The sequence below is a fragment of the Drosophila nasuta genome, chromosome X, assembly GCF_023558535.2.
Source record: "Drosophila nasuta strain 15112-1781.00 chromosome X, ASM2355853v1, whole genome shotgun sequence".
In the NCBI taxonomy this organism is placed as follows: domain Eukaryota; kingdom Metazoa; phylum Arthropoda; class Insecta; order Diptera; family Drosophilidae; genus Drosophila; species Drosophila nasuta.
Window position 1 is genome coordinate 14,206,081 of NC_083459.1, and position 16,899 is coordinate 14,222,979.

At 47.3% G+C, this 16,899-nt stretch overlaps 4 protein-coding genes across 4 annotated transcripts; 3 read left to right on the top strand and 1 right to left on the bottom strand.

Annotated features, from left to right (window-relative positions):
* The first annotated feature begins 59 nt into the window (after window positions 1-59).
* Window positions 60-7,190, top strand: LOC132797347 (nascent polypeptide-associated complex subunit alpha, muscle-specific form). Its single transcript, XM_060809067.1, has 7 exons — window positions 60-262; window positions 326-493; window positions 589-757; window positions 818-1,139; window positions 1,680-5,808; window positions 5,867-6,557; window positions 6,697-7,190. Exons 1-7 carry the CDS (start codon window positions 217-219, stop codon window positions 6,800-6,802), a joined length of 5,631 nt encoding a protein of 1,876 aa, XP_060665050.1. The 5' UTR covers window positions 60-216; the 3' UTR covers window positions 6,803-7,190.
* Window positions 7,191-7,506: 316 nt separating this feature from the next.
* On the top strand, window positions 7,507-11,076 carry LOC132796799 (ionotropic receptor 25a). The gene is made up of 6 exons (XM_060808100.1): window positions 7,507-7,728; window positions 7,795-7,944; window positions 8,003-8,382; window positions 8,444-8,623; window positions 8,929-10,443; window positions 10,503-11,076. The coding sequence occupies exons 1-6, from the start codon at window positions 7,563-7,565 to the stop codon at window positions 11,034-11,036; spliced, it is 2,925 nt and encodes a 974-aa protein (XP_060664083.1). The 5' UTR covers window positions 7,507-7,562; the 3' UTR covers window positions 11,037-11,076.
* A 353-nt stretch (window positions 11,077-11,429) lies between these two features.
* Window positions 11,430-14,947, top strand: LOC132795921 (protein GPR107). Its single transcript, XM_060806883.1, has 7 exons — window positions 11,430-11,926; window positions 12,028-12,141; window positions 12,210-12,355; window positions 12,419-13,226; window positions 13,278-13,411; window positions 13,479-13,746; window positions 13,804-14,947. Exons 1-7 carry the CDS (start codon window positions 11,807-11,809, stop codon window positions 14,383-14,385), a joined length of 2,172 nt encoding a protein of 723 aa, XP_060662866.1. The 5' UTR covers window positions 11,430-11,806; the 3' UTR covers window positions 14,386-14,947.
* Window positions 14,948-14,978: 31 nt separating this feature from the next.
* On the bottom strand, window positions 14,979-16,279 carry LOC132795622 (gustatory receptor 8a). The gene is made up of 3 exons (XM_060806420.1): window positions 15,407-16,279; window positions 15,126-15,352; window positions 14,979-15,053 (listed from the first exon to the last, which is right to left on the bottom strand). Exons 1-3 carry the CDS (start codon window positions 16,236-16,238, stop codon window positions 14,979-14,981), a joined length of 1,134 nt encoding a protein of 377 aa, XP_060662403.1. The 5' UTR covers window positions 16,239-16,279.
* Window positions 16,280-16,899: the final 620 nt, after the last annotated feature.

The following is a 16,899-nucleotide window of genomic DNA, read 5'->3' on the forward strand; positions in this document are numbered from 1 at the left end:
AGACTGCAAAAAAGAGAAAAATACAGCAAGAAACAACACAGCAAATAAACAAATTTTTTTTTTTTTTTGTGTTTGAGTTGGTTTTGGATTTGCTGTTTGTTATCGTAGTATCGTAGTGTGTGGGAAGTATGTGCCTCAGTTGTGACTAAAGAGCACCACAAGTAGACTTCAAACAATAAATTTTTGGAGCATAGCGAAAAAAGCGAGCCACACAAAATGGAATCGATTGTGCTACATTCCGATATAGCGCGCCTGGTCCTAGGTGAGTCTCTCCTTTCGCCTCCCTCCGCGCTATCCACTCGCTTAATGACCATTCCAATTGCAGGCTATTTGGTCAACAATAATCTTAAGCGTGCGGCCCAAACTCTATGCCGCACATCGCCGCATCTGGTGCAGGAGTTCAATGCATTCCGTCAAGGCTTGCTGCCGCACAACTTTCTCAATGGCGGTCTCGAGGAGATGATACGCGAGCACGTCAAGATCAACACGCTGGGTAAGTTTTTGTGATTGACAATATCGATGCGATGCGATGCGCTTGCCTAATCTTAAACTCCTTTCTCTCTCTCTCTCTCTTCGTATTTATTGCAGTGACGAATGCAATGCTCAAGTTGCCCCTGGAGCGGCGAATGCGTTTACAGCAAATGAAACTCTCTGAGCGTCTCAGTGAGCTGCTGCATCAGGAAAAGAACACACCGCATAGCAGCTGGCGCAACAACACAACAGCAAACACAAACAAAAAACGCAAGCGTCGTCGCATGTAAACTTTTTACTTATTTTTTCCTGACTGTCATGTATTGAAAAGGTATTTTTCATTTAGGCGTGGCCAAACGGATGAAGAGTCACAACAACAGCTGCCACATTACGACAGCAAGCGCCCACGTCTGCTGGCGCCACATTTGTACTGCAGCATTGAGCGCTCACATCGCTTGCACAGCGCTGACAATGAATCCCTCGATAGCAGCAGCAGCGGCAGCAATCACACCGACAACTGCAACAGCGATGCGAGTAGCGCCGACGAAGCTTTGCCCTTCCATGGCAGCGGGCATGGACCCAAGAATAATTCCACGCCACGCACAGGCACCAGCCGCACCAACGATTCGGCAGAATTGATCATGATGCCCATGCCACAAGCTATGCCCGTAATTACACATTTCATTGCACTATAGTTACCACTAATATTGTTCTCTTAGGTTATCTATATTTCAAACTATTTGTGATCTTTTAAACTTTTGAGAGTCGTTATCTTCTAATTGAACAATTATACAATCTCTTAGTAAACTTTACTAATAACTTAGTTACTCAACTCAAACTGTCTACTGTAATACCAACCTTCATTAATCCTTTAGCACTTAAAATAAGTCTTGTCTTTCGCTCGTGAGAGTTTTTGCAATGAAAGCTAGACTAGACTGTAAACTCATTTTTTACACTAAAGTGTATTAAACCTTACTATTTTAACTCATCCACATCCTTGCTAACCACTTAATACCTAAAATCAAGTAATCAACTATTAACCATAGTTGTTCAAATGTCTCATTTACAATCATGATTGGACTGCAGATCTGTAGCTTTGTATTAAATCATATTGCACAACTAATGTAATCAAATGAACTAAGGCTTATCGCTTTCGCTATTGAAATATTCTATAAACTGCTTTTTTAACTTTTTGTTCCTTGTGACAGGAATTGACGCAGGCCATCATGACCAATGAGGACTTCCAGCAGAAGCTGCTGGAGAACATCAATGTGGCGTTACAATCAGTCACTGTGCATACGCCTACGCCGGAATCGATAAACTCTGAGGCGGTGCTTGATGATTTGGTCAAGAACATATTGGAAGCGACCGAGAAGGATCCATCGTTTGATCGTGTGCTCCAAGAGGTTGTTGGCACACCGGCGCCAACAAATGTCGGCGAGCAGCAGCAGCAGCCGGCTGCAGCTACGTTAGAGACGCCAGAGCTGGCTGCAGCAGAGCCACCGCAAACACCGCTCATCATACGCAATGCGGTGGCGGCGGTGGCCAATGCGGGCGGAGATGGGAATGGCAATGGAAATGCGGTGATACAGTTGAATGCGAACACCTCACTGGACCAGGTGGTGGATCCCAATTTCAGCATATCCAAGTTGATTTTGATCAATTCGAATGAGAGCGCACAAAAGCAGCAGCAACAACTGCATCAGCAGCAGCAACTGCAACAACAACTGCAACAGCAGCTGGCAACTGGCGCAGCTTCAGTTAATCTCAGCATCACCACCGAGAATCTCATCAATTACAATGATGCCAGCGGTGGAGGAGGAGGAGGAGGAGATGGTGAGGCAGCACCGAGTGGAACGGTCCAAACGACATCGAATCAAGTTTGCGTGGATACCACAAATGGTCAGCTAACATTTCCCATGATCTTCTCGTCCAACGATGGCATCTTCTCGCATCTGCCGCTGCTTGTGAACAACGAATGGTTGGCTCAACAGCTGCGCTCCGATGTCTTTGAAATTCCACTAACCGAACCAATTACTGTGTCGGCCAGTCAACTGCCCAATTCGATAATAATTAACAGTGCTGTGAAGCAGTCATCGTCGCATCAGGCACTGCCGCCAGCTGCTGTTGAGCCGCCCGTGCAATTGATTGAGGAGGAGTCTCAACCGCCGCCGCCATCAACAGCTGCAGCCACAGCAGTAGCCGCAGCTGTACACAAATCTGTGGAACGCAAAGCGGCGCCAGCGAATGCGAATGGGATCCCGCCTGCCTCGTTGGACTCGTCGCGTGTGGTGCTGGAGCGTGCGACGCCTTCGACAGCGGGCATTGTGAATGTGAAGGCATTCCGCAGTTTGTCGACGCCCAGGAAACGCACTTCGCATGTGCGCACCCTCAACTTTTCACCCAAGGCAATTACGCATGCAATGCAACAGACGCCCGTCTCCACACGTCGCGCCCAGCTCCAGCAGCAGCAGCTGCAGCGTCGCGAGCAGCTGAAGGCGTTGCGCGAACAGCAGCAACAGTCGCACCCGGTGCAGACAGAGCAACAGCCTGAGCATGCAAAGCAAGCACCGGAGGAGAAGCCGGTGCACATTAAGAGCGTTGAAATCCTACCCAGCTTTGGCAGCAGTCCCGCGCACAGCAAGCCGAGCACCTCGTCCGATGTGAGCGCCAATGAGAGCGGCAACAGTTGCTTGCCGCCCTTGTTTGCCATGGAGGAGGGCAGCAATCAAACGGTGATTAAAGCTGTTGTAGTTGCTGCGAAGCAGACGAAAGGCAGCACAGCTACGCCGAAGCGTAAGCAAAAGCGTCGCGCGGCAGTCAAGGCTTGCAAGCGCATTATTTCCCAGTCAACTGTACCGGAAGAGGCGCAGCAACAACAGAAGGAACAACAACAGCAGCCACAGCAACTGGATGTGAAACTGGAGCAACAGGAGCAGCCAGATGTGGGCACATCGCTGGACGACAGCAAGGAGAATCAAAGAGGCAGCCAGCATGTCGAGGAGGAGGACGACGACGACCAGACGGATCTGATGGCTGCCTGGCAACGTCAAATGCACGGCACCAGCACCGATCTAGAGCAGCGGCTACGCGAGATCAATGCCAAGCGTCAGGAACAGTTCAAGGGACCGCAACGCACGCGTCGTCGCACCGCAGCGGGCAAGAAGAAAGGTGGAGGCGGTGGCACGCCGCTGGCGCCTAAGCAAAAGAAACTCAAGGTGACGCTCAGTGCCAAGAAGAAGAAGCTGCAGGCGGGACAGACAGTTGGGAAGGCAACAACAACGATCAAGATAACGACACCGCAGAAAACAAAGAAAATAGTGGAAAGCAAAGAGCCGCCGAAGGAAGCGAACCGTGAGGAGCAAGACAAGCAACAGCTGCAGGGGGAGAAGAATGCGCATAAGGTGTCAATTATCGAAGAACCAGCGAAGCAGCTGAAAACCGAGAAGGAGCAGCTGCCGGAGAAGACAGCCAAGCAGGTTACAACAACAACAACTACAACGGCAACAGCAACGATAGCAATAGCGACAGTGGATCAAGTGCCTTCGAGCATGGAGATGCTGCTGGAGACTCCATTCAAGATGCTGCTATCGCAGTCGGATGATGGTGTGCCGCCGACACCCGGACCCGCCGCTCTGCTCCTGCCACCCACGCTGGACACACCTTATGCTAAGCTGTTGCCGAGCACTTCGTTTCTGTTTGGCAGCGACACCAAGAGCATACTGGACACACCCATGCTAACGGCCATAACGCCGGGCACACGACTGTCGGGGGCAACACCATTTGGCCACTCCCTGGGCACACCGCACAGCACAGCGAAAACGGATTATTCCTCGGGCAGCTCCTACTATCGTCCCGATGAGGCCGAGCACACGGATACGAATGCCCAATGTGCCCTGCAACCGGCCAGAGCATCGCCAGCAACAACTACAATTGCACCCGAACCGATCAAGGTTTCTGCCGTGTCCGCCTTTGAGCTGCATGCCGAGCGTTTGCCCGTGGAGCCGACGGTGCTGCGTCGTGTGCGTTCCTTTGGCACCGAGGCCGTGGACAGCGCTGAGGGCGCCGTCGCCGCTTTGCCCGATAATGTCGCGGAGCCAGGTGCACATTATAAGCTCGTATCGGGTTTGCCCGATGCTGTGGTCGATAATTCCAGCAGCAGTTCGTGTGCCAGCAGCTCCACTTACTCCTCCAGCAGCTCCAGTTCGTCGAGCAGTGGCAGCGGCAGCAGCACCGACAGCAGCAGCAACTCCTCGGCCACCTCGGCCACAACCAGACGTGCGGCAAGTCAGGTGGCGCCTGGCGGTGTTGCGTTGTCCACGGCGAAAACAATGCAGCTGCTGGACATGGAGAATCTGTCGGACATTAGCAGCACCGAGGATGAGGAATGGCTAAAGGCGGCAGCAGCGGCGGCAACTGAACCGCCGCTCGCCATCGACAATGAGCCGCAGCAGCTGGTCAGCCAGGATGGCGAGGTGCGCTACCCGTTGCGCAATTGGCTGACACCCAGCAAGGATGCGACCAAGGATGCAAATACTAGCGGGGAGATGGCACCGCCAGCACCCAAAACGAAACCAGCTAATCCTCCACCACCTCCGCCGCCGCCGCCGCCTCCGGAATTGCCAGCTGCAGCAGTGAAGCCACCTCCGCCTCCATCACCACCACCGTCGGCTCCACCTCCACCAGTCAATCCGCCTGCAGCTAGAACTCCAACACCGCCGCCTCCGCCTACGCCAGCTCCGAGTGCAGCTGAGGATAAGCTAAAACAACAGCTGGTAATGGAGCAGCGTCGTCAGGAACTGGCCAAAGTGCGTGAGCGTGTCAAGGCCAAGGTGAAGCAGCAAGTCTCGCCCAAACCGCGCGTCCGCAAAGTGAACAAGAAGCTGAGCAACATGCGGGAGAACGCCAAGTTGTCACAACCACCGTCACAGTCGAGCAAGGCAAGCAATGGCAAGTCTCCTCGAAAGGAAGCGCCGCCAACCGTGAAGACAGCAGCTACAACGGGTGTATCAGCCGTAACAACAGTATTAACAACCAGCTCAGCTACAACAGCGGTTGCTATTCCAAAGCCAACTGAAGCAATTGCCAAGTCAGGGAATGAGCCATCGACAAATTGCAGCAGCGATCTGGATCCAGCGCTGCTTATGGCCTTGAATCTCAGTGCTAAGAAGCAGCAGCAACAGCAGCCAAAAGTGGGACGCATTGCCGTTCAGATTGCAGCACAGCCGGCACCCGCGTTGGGCGCAGCACAGCGTCGTGGGCGACCTAAGAAGGCGCCCAACGTGGAGCCCACACGCTGCTGCACACGACGCTCCACGCGACTGATTGACAATAAGAGTAAGTCAATGAGTAATTACAATCACTTTAACACTCGGCTAACTTTCGCAACTTACAGCTCCTGGACCAGAAGAAACATCACCGGAACCGCCACCTAAACTAACCAAGTCGTTAACCAATGTCAAAGTGACCAAGAAGCCGGCCAAGAAACGTGCAGAAGCGCGTTTGGAGCCGTCACAGCCGTTGGCAACTCTCGCCGAAGCGCAAACCACACAAAAGTCACCAGAGCCCCAAACATTGCCCTCAACATCGGCAGCAACGACAGCGCCAGCGGCGAGCCCAGACTATGAGCTGGACATGTGCTTAAGCAGCAGTCATGTGGAAAATACGTTCAGTTTTTCATACGCTGATAATGGCAGCAAACCAACAGATCCTGTGGAACGCCAGCCAGCGAGCTACTTTGAGAGCTATCAAATGCGTCTCATGATCGACAATGAGATGCACAATGTGCGCATGACAAGTCCACAGCTGATCTATCAGCACTCTGGCAACGGTGGCGAAGATAATGGGGCCAATGCGGCTGCCAATTCTGCCGCCATTCGTAACATACCCAAGAAACGCATCGTACGCTATACTAGTGGCGGAGGTGGAGGTGCAGGAGAAGGAGGAGGAGGAGGGACCACTAATCGCGATGAGGCTAAGGATGAGAAGCAGGTGAAGCCAGTGGCGACATCCACGCCGCTGGGCAACAACTCACAGGCAGCGGAGAGCGGGCAGCGCGATGAAAACGATCTCGAGGTGGCTAAGATGTAAGTATAAAATGTGGATTGAAGTAGATTCAGATAAAGCAGATACGAATAGAAAGAGAAGCAGCATATATTGTTGTCTCACACTAGCTGGTGTCACATTATCAAGCACAAATATAAAATTTCAAATTTTTCCCAACAGCAATGCGCCGATGAAACCAAACTCTGGCGACGATCAGGAGCCGCATGATGCCGGTGTACAGATCGAAGATATCGAATCGATACTTTCCCATCTTCATGGCACCTAAAAGAAAAATATCTACAACACAAAACAAATTACTCGATGAAATGAAACCAGTTATGTTTATCTTTATCAATTATAAAATAGTCTCTTATGTTTATTATTATAATTTTTTTTTTTTTATTTAAAAGAGATGCTTGATTAACAATATATCGTAGGTTTACTTACTGTATTACGTATATAGGTACGTTCGTTAAAGCTTAAGTTTAATATTTATCTATCGGCTATAAACATAAAAAATACAAAAAACCAAAGAACTGATCCCGAGGGAGAGTTTGGTTTTCGAATCAAATATTACTATACAATATATATGTAAATATATAAAACATATATAAATTATAGATATTTAAGTTGTACATAAGTATTAAGTATTACCCACTCGTAATACGTCAGATTGCTTGGTATATAAATAAAAAATTATATGATTTTGTTTACGACTAAACCTGATCAATCTGTTTTCTTTGTTTTCTATTTATAAACTAGACAGTTTGTATTTGATACTCCACAATTGTCTTGAAACGCAATTGGGGTATCTTGTAGTTACGATATTAAAATTAAAAATAATAGTTGTAAGAGTGCGGAAAAAGAAAGGAAAGGATTTTTCTTGTATCTTTAACCTGTATATATGATATCTAGTGGCGAGGACTTGCAGTCTGTGCATTGGGAATATGAATTTGAATGCGGATTTGACAATCGGAGCTAGTTAATAATGCATATTGTCCCTGGTTGAGCAATCAATCGATGGACATTAAATTATGGCCAATTAAATGCACGAATGGACGCATAACTGCTGCAATTTGGAGCCAATTTGTTGTGAACTTTCGGGGAGAACGGACGAAATGAACGTGATCCGTAGCCAAAGGATCTGGCTCTGCCTAACTCTGACAATCGGATTAGAATTAAGCCTGACTAGCGGTGATGACTTGAAGATAAGTAAGTTCGATTAATGATTGAGAACAAGAAAAAGAGCTGCTGCAGTCTCCATCATCTTGTTGCTAGTTTTCTGGATTGAGCCCGTGCAGCGGGCGGAATTCGAGGCAGACATTGCGGTGGTGCTTAAGGAGCTGGAGACACTTCAGGTAGGCACTGGCATTGTTGATGCGATTATGCAGCTGACGCACACCGATGATGGTCAGGACATGGAAAACTGTGAGTAGTAAGGGCATTTCCTCCTCTTACAGTTATAATATCTTCTTTCTGCGACCAGTTTGCGATATATTGAACAGCGTAGGCAGCACAGTAATTGTGGATCTGAGCTACAGTCGCTGGACGGAAGGTGAGCAGCTGGCGAGAACACATGGCATTGGGTATGTGCGTGTGGGCAGGATAATGCGGCCGTTCCTCGAAATGTTTGGCGACTTTATGCGTCAGAAGCGTGCCAACAATGTGGCCATGATCTTTCAGAACGCACGCGACACCTCGGAGGCCATGCAGCAGTTGCTCGATGGTTATCCCTTTCGCACTCTCATCCTGGATGCAAGTAGCAGTAGTGAGGACTTTGTGCGCCGTCTAAGCTTACTGCGTCCTCCGCCCACTTATTATGCAATGTTTGCTCGCGGCTCCTCAATGAATGGCATCTTCGAGCGTGTGAGTTAATTAACCTCTTAAGTGGGATTTGTTCTCTGTCGATTAAGCCCACTCGTTGCAGGTACAAAAGGGTCAGTTGTTTCAACGTCCTGCTGAGTGGCATCTAGTTTTTCTGGACACGCGAGATCGGGTGTTTAAGTACAAACGTCAGGTGGAGTTTGCCACGCGCTTCACATTGAACGCTCGTGCCATCTGTCGGTCTATGCAGATGAGGGATATTTACTGCACCAGTGGATTCACTGTAAGTCCTGAAGGGATTGAATGGAAGTGTAAGGGATAGGCTGAGAGAGTGTGGCAAAAAATTGAATGTCCTTCGCATAGGATAAGGGGATAGAATGAAGTTAAAGTAATTTGCCCACTGTATCACCGGAAGCCCTAAGAAATTGTATGGAGGTCCGGCTGGGGAAAACAATTTTTCCGGCAGTTACAACGTAATAACAGTGAAAAGAGATAGAATAGGGAAAAGTGCATAATATTTGTATATTCCGCGCAGAATGAGATGGGTAGATTGTAGTTAAAGCATTGTCTTGACCTTTTCTCCCTTAGTTGCAACGGGGTCTGCTGCTAGACATCATCCGCAGTCTGATTGATGCAGCACAGGTCAGCTACAAGTTCCCACAGCCGGTATACATGGATTGCAATGCCAGCGCCGAGGTAACTGAGGACGAGGAAAATCCTTGGATGGAAAATGTGCACTGGAGCAATTTTATAGGATTTACACCACCCAGCGACGAGTTTAACACGCAGCGGATTCAACAACAACAGCAGCCACAACATGAACAGGAGATGCTAGAGGAAGAGGAACTGACCTTTGTGGCAAACATATCGGCTGGCTACTATTCAAATGAACATGAGGCCAAAACAGATCTGGCCATTTGGTCGGCGGGTCAGCTCCGTCTGCTCAATGAGACAATCAGTCCGAGTCGCCGCTTCTTTCGCGTCGGCACTGCCGAAAGTGTGCCCTGGAGCTATTTACGACGTCATCCCCAAACCCATGAGCCAATGCGCACACGAAGTGGAGCGCTTATCTGGGAAGGTTACTGTATTGATTTCATAGCGCGTCTGGCCGAGAAATTGAACTTTGCCTATGAGATCGTGGCGCCTGTCACGGGACATATGGGTGAGCGTAATGAGCAGGGCGAATGGGATGGCGTCATAGGGGATTTGATTAGTGGCGAAACGGATTTCGCTGTGGCCGCTCTCAAAATGTACTCGGAACGCGAAGAAGTCGTTGACTTTTTGCCGCCGTACTTTGAGCAGACCGGCATCTCGATAGTAATGCGAAAACCCATGCGGAAGACATCGTTGTTCAAGTTCATGACGGTGTTGCGCGTGGAGGTTTGGGTGAGCATTGTGGCTGCGCTGATTGGTACTGCGTTGATGATATGGTTCATGGACAAGTATTCGCCATACAGCTCACGGAACAATCGAGACGCGTATCCCTACGAGTGTCGGGAGTTTACGCTTCGTGAAAGCTTCTGGTTTGCACTCACCTCGTTTACGCCGCAAGGCGGTGGCGAGGCACCCAAGGCGGTGTCAGGACGTCTGCTGGTCGCTGCGTATTGGCTGTTTGTGGTCTTAATGCTGGCCACATTCACCGCCAATCTGGCCGCTTTTCTTACAGTTGAACGCATGCAGGCGCCGGTCCAATCTTTAGAACAGCTGGCACGACAATCGCGCATCAATTACACAGTTGTGGAGAGTTCGGATACGCATCATTACTTCATGAACATGAAGTTTGCCGAGGATACGTTGTATCGCATGTGGAAGGAGATGGCATTGAATGCTTCGCGAGACTTTCGTAAATTTCGCATCTGGGATTATCCGATCAAGGAGCAATACGGACATATACTGTTGTCCATCAACAGCTCAAAGCCGGTGAGAAATGCCAGCGAGGGATTCGCCACTGTGGACGCGCATGGCAATGCGGACTATGCGTTCATTCATGACTCGGCGGAGATCAAATATGAGGTAACCAGGAACTGCAATCTCACCGAGGTGGGCGAAGTGTTTGCCGAACAGCCGTACGCCGTTGCCGTCCAACAGGGCAGCCATCTAGGCGTAAGTCTTTCACTTTCAATGACGTCTGTATATTTACATATATGGTTTTTGCTTGACAGGACGAACTGAGCTATGCCATCTTGGAGCTTCAAAAGGAACGATTTTTTGAGCAGCTTCGTGCAAAATACTGGAATCAATCTAAGCTGCAGGACTGTCCACTCTCCGAGGATCAGGAGGGCATTACCCTGGAAAGTTTGGGGGGCGTTTTTATAGCCACGCTCTTTGGCCTCATTATGGCAATGGTTACACTTGGTTTTGAGATCGTATATTACCAGAAGAAGCAGAAGGCGTTGGCTCTGTCGCTTATTACACAAGTGAGGCCCATGAATATGGATGATTCGACGAAAATCGCATGGTTGGATGCCGATAAGGATTATGAGGAGGATCTAACCAAAGAAAAAGCCAATAATAAAAAGGATGCAAAAGGGAAGAAGGCTCCTAAACAACCGTTGCCTGCGCCAGCAATCGAAGCTGGCACATTTCGGGGCAAGAAAATGCCAGTCTCGATCACCTTGGGAGATGGAAAGTTCAAGCCACGACCTCGGGATCATATCAATGTGCGTCGGAACATTCACAGCGGTTACATGGAATAGAGGGCACCAAAAATAACAATGATGCACAATTCGAATACTATTTTTCTTATATGCTATTTATGCACTTGTGTTTGTCCTTTTTAGTGAGTTCAATTTATAAGGCACCATAAATAAATAACATAATTTGATTTTAAATACTCACTTGTGAAGAAATTAAAATTTTACTATATCAAATATTTTAAATAACGCGCCTTCTAATATGCATTTTAGTAATATACCGAATTGGAATTACTTATATACCAAATGAAGTATAGCCGATTATCGATAGTTTGGTATATTCAAAATGTGGTCACACCGCGGTAAATAAAACAAAAACACTTTCTTAACAAGCAAATATCTGAATTCATATAGATTAGTAACTTACTTTAATAATAAATTAGTTTCTAATAGTATTATCCAGCTGCAGACACCCAACGAAAAAATCGGTGTATTAAACAATTTGAAAAACATCGATGCATCGATTTTACCATCGATGTTTCTCCACCTCTAACTATAACCAACACACAAATAAAAAAGTTATCAGCACAAAGTGTTAACAATTGCAATTACAATAGCAACGGCAGCAAGCAGCCGCAACAAATAGGCATTAATTAATTGAAATCACGGACCACAGCCAGAGCAACATTAGTTTTATATACTATCAATAATAACACGATAACGCAAGTTTTGCCAGCTCAAGGAAGCAAAAAAAATTGCCACACGGGCGAGAATACAACAACACGTAAAGAAAAGAAAGGAGAAACAAAAGATAAACAAGAGCAGTGGGCAAAATGAGTGCGCTAGCGTCAGCGCACATATTAAATATTAAATCAATATTTGTGGCACTAATCGCAGCCCTGCTAACGGCACCCCATGTCGTCCTGTCGCGCAAACATCACGTGGAAGTGCGCGTAAGTATTGTTATTCTTATTTTTATCTCGGTTTCTTTTTAGTGCTGCGGTAGCCGGTCCGCTATTTACTTATCATATACTATGTAACAAACTATTTGCAGAATGATATGCGACCGTATATTGCGCTGAGCACATTTGGTTTCTACACAAACGGACATTTGGACGTCCAGCTGAGTCGCTTGAGAATTGCCGACGATCAGTCAACGTCGGGTTTGGTAAGTATAAACCATAAAACACTTTATTTGTGAAGTATAACATTGCTTGACCTATACCATAATTTCAGTTTGGGCTGTCGCTGGACAAAACAACCATTGATCAGTTGAATCCGTATCTGGACTCGCATCAAACCAAATGCATTTTGGAGGAACCACCTAACAATCAGAACAGCGGTCCCATACTCTTCTTTGTGCTCGATCTCGTAGAGTTGAAGTAAGTTTTAACTCTATTCCATCGATGATGATTGTTTTAGTCATTCATATACTTTGCTTTCAGGGTGCGGGTTCATTGCTCCCCAGAGTGGGTCAACATGCATGTCTACAAAAATGTCGCGTATCGCCGCAAACGCAACTCGCATGTGGGCAAGGTTAGCGACACTGCACTCTTTACGCAGCCGCGTGTGCGACGCGCTGTCATGCCCATTGATTCCGAGGAGGCGGTAGATGATCTCGACGATAATTCGGAGGAGAAACCTTTTAAGCCCGACGAAGAGCAATCACCGCAGAAACTGTCTTCACCTATTGTAGCGGGCAAGATTGAAGGCGCTGCCAAGCTGAAGTCAGAGGGGCCCACACCATCAATTGCGCTGGCGCCGAAGGATGTGGTAAAGGATGCGCCAATACAGCCAAAGGCATCATCATCGCCAGCCACAGCTGATGCAGTTCCCGCTGCCGCTTTGCCGCCTGCGGCCATAGCCAGCGGTGTGCTAGCAGCGGACTCTGAAGTGGCTGCTGAAGCTGCTCCGGCGCCGCCAGCATCGATTGCTGCAGCTGCGACGTCAAGTAACAGCAACAGCAATAGCAATAGCAAGCTTAGCAACGACGCTGAGATGGAGCCGGCACTGCCCGTGGACAATTCACCGGGATCCGCGTCGAATTTCTACGAGTCGAACTCGTATCGCCAATCCCAGAACGATTTGTGCAATAATTTCAGTCTGCCGCTGGTTAAGCTAACCGAGGACAACATCAACTATTATAGCTTTAACTTTTCCATGTTTGTGGCAACGCCGCATGACGAGGGCTTGTACAATTTGTATTTCCACGCTTGTCCCAACTACGACAATCCGAAGAAGCTCTCGTTCAATGTAAGTTAGCAAAGTCTATGAGTTGAGCATTTACTAAATATTGTCTTGCAGGTGGACATTGAAGAGAACAATAATGGCAATTATTTGTCGGCTGGCGAGATGCCGCTACCGGCTTTATACTTTATGATGAGTCTGCTTTTCTTTTTGTCCGGACTCTTCTGGGTCTTCATACTGAAGAAGAGCAAGTGAGTTTGCGTGCTTTATTTGTTTTATCCGAGAACATGTAATTAATGCCCTTTATATTTTTATTAGGCACACCGTTTATAAAATACATTATTTGATGGCTGTTCTGGTTTTCCTCAAGTCGTTGTCATTGATGTTCCATTCCATAAACTATCATTTCATTGAGAAGCGCGGCGAGCATGTGGAAACATGGGCCATACTCTACTACATTGCACACTTGCTTAAGGGCGCCGTCTTGTTCATAACCATTGTGCTAATTGGCACTGGCTGGACATTCATTAAACACATACTCTCCGACAAGGACAAGAAGATCTTTATGATTGTTATTCCCCTGCAGGTTTGGAAGCCCCCCAACACTATACTGTGATATGACTGAATAAACCTCTTTCTTTAGGTTCTGGCGAATGTGGCACAAATCATAACGGATGAGTCGGATCAGAGCGATGCCGAGTTTCGCACCTGGTACAAGATTTTCTTCTTTGTGGATCTGCTGTGCTGCTTTGCCATACTGCTGCCCATTGTTTGGTCCATACGGCATCTGCATGAAGCATCCGCCACCGATGGCAAGGCTGCCATCAATCTGCGCAAACTAAAGCTATTCCGACAATTCTATTTGATGATCATCTGTTACATTTACTTCACCCGCATCATTGTGTATTTGCTGCAGATGACCGTCGTCTTTCAGTATGCCTGGCTCGATGAGATGTTCAGAGAGTGGGCGACATATGTGTTCTTTGTGCTCACCGGCTACAAATTCCGTCCCGTATCATCGCATCCATATTTCACCGTTCCCGATGAGGATGACGATGATGAGGTGGAAGTCTTAACCGAATCGGGACTCACCGAGACGGTGCATCGTGTGAAGCCATTGAATCGATCGGCGCATTCCAATACAATTACAATTATCGAGGGCAACGATGATGAGCGTGAGAATCTGTTGATTGCGAAACGAGAGTCGAGTCATGAGTACGATTAAACAAGAGAAATCACTCGAATCGCGTGCACACATAAAACTACATACACCACATAAAGATAAACCGATAAAGATGCAAATGCAGATGCAGATACATTTACAGATGCCGATGCAGATACAACTACAGATACAGATACAGATATATATATACGCACTTAATTGCAATCGTACTTTAAGATAGATGGCAATGGAGAGATGCTGAGTTTTTTTTTGGTTAGTTGGCTGTCCGACGATGATAATGATGACCACGATGATGATGTTTAGTTACTAGATAATCCCGCTGCATCCCTAGATGAGAGAGAGAGAGAGAGAGCCCGTCCAACACTATACAAGACGTGTAAATACGAAATGAACTATCTGCATAAAAACCACAAACCCCAAACAACATGCTCCACCTCCCGCCTCGTGTTCCCAATGCTTCCTACAGAAGAAGCAGATGATTGCTTATTGTATATCCCCACCTCCCTGCCCCCGAAAATCTCGTTTTAAGGCATTATATTGATATAATTTTAAAGGATAACAATAACGATAACAATATAGCTTTAATATTAAATACTTGACTTGACCTCAGAGTCGTAATCACTTTGTTGTTCCATCTACCAATAGGTGCCACTCAACTTGGGCATCAGTTGCACCGTAAAAATCATGTACGTACAAATGGCGGTGACAATCTACGATTGGAGAAATAGAGAGAGAAAGATAAACTGCTGTCCAGATGGTGGAAGATTACATTGACAACTCACGCGTGTCAACAGATAGCTGTCGAGAACGGTGATGCCCAGGCAATCGATGCGTACACCCTGATGGAGCAACTGCAGTGAAAAGTTCTGGATCTGCAGCGAAAGAGCTGGCGACGTGATCACTATGCTGTGCAGCTGATGGGCAATGCGAGGCATGAGTTGCATGCAGCTCTGCGAGACGTAAATAAATGCCGGAATCTCCAGCACAGCCGGCAGCAGTAGATAGTAGTCTTAAGCGAAAGAGAAATAGATAAGATAGTTGCTCAATCAGATGATTCACTTACCAATAATGTTAATCTTGTTGTAGAGCGTGTAGTACATAAAATAGCAATCGACAGCGATACGCACATAGATCATCAACAGGACGGTGATCACAGAATACCTGAAGGCAACCAGAAAACAATTGGCCATCTCATAGATGCGACCATAGATCAATTGCTTGTGGCGAACACGACGTCGCAGATACTCCTCGAAGCCAGCGAAACTGGCCACATCACTGGCAAACGTCGAGTACTCGGCGAGCAGGGCCAGCTCATGCTCCAGCTGCAACAGCTGCTGGCGCAACAGTTCCAGATGGAGAACAAACTGTGTGTTCCGCAGATGCACGATGAGCACAAAGGGCTGAAAGGTGCTCCAGAAGAGCACAATATGCCGGCTCATCACCTGCATGCTGGCCAAACTGCACACGAGCAGACCCTCCAGCGACAGCGTGCCATACAAGGTGACCAGGAAGCGCCAATGCTGACGCATCTGTAGGCGCAACGTTGACGCCGGCTGCGGAGCAAGTGCAGCATATAATTGCCAAAAGCGTGCCAGTGGCCATGGATGCCAAATTGTCTCTGCATAGATGCTGAGCACGGCGATCTCTGCGAATCCGTATTTGAGTATATCGTTGAACCAGCCAAAGGCATCGCCCTGGTAGAGAAACACATCCGAGCTGGTCAAGCACACCACAGTCAACGCCGTGAAGCCGATCATCAGGCAACCAGCGAACAGGCGAAACCATTTCGCCCTGTTCTCAGGCCATCCATCTCCAGGCAGCGGCAGTCCATGCAATCCTAGCAGCTGGTAGAAGCGCAAATGACTGTGCAGCAACTGGCCAATGTTGCCACTCATCGTGTTCTAACCACACTGGACGCGAGGCGACGTCGCCTATCGCTGGCAGGCATCTTTATGAGTAGCCAAAGGACACGCTTCGATGGTCAGCAGCGATTGCAATCCCCATGTTGATTGAATCGACTAATTAGCTGAAGTACAGTACACATTTTGAATTTATTAATTAATCTATGTGCATAGGTATATAAAATATTTGTTATCCATAAAATGTATTAATATGTGTATATAATTATATATTATATTATTTTTAATTTGCTTAAATAGTCGTAAAATATAGCAGCAAGTAAAATCATAAATAAAAATTATTTTCAAATATTATCGAATTTGGTTTTTTTTATTGGTTACTGGAGACATTTCAAATTTAAAATTGGCGCGCTGATGCCACACCTGAAAATTAAATTTTTGTGGCATACCTTGAGGGGGCACCAAATTTGCTGAGCATTTGCTTGATGCTGATTTCTGTTTGCCTGGTATTTCACCAGCTGACTTTAGCATTTTGAAGCCACTTGAAGTCGCCGCAGCGACAAGCTCAAGTGCCGAAAAATCATTTGAATTACCAGGCCAACATAATTCAACAGCAAGTAAAATCATAAGAATTTTTTTTCAAATGTTAACGGTTACTTGAAAATTTCCATTTCTCCACACCTAAAATGAAACTTTT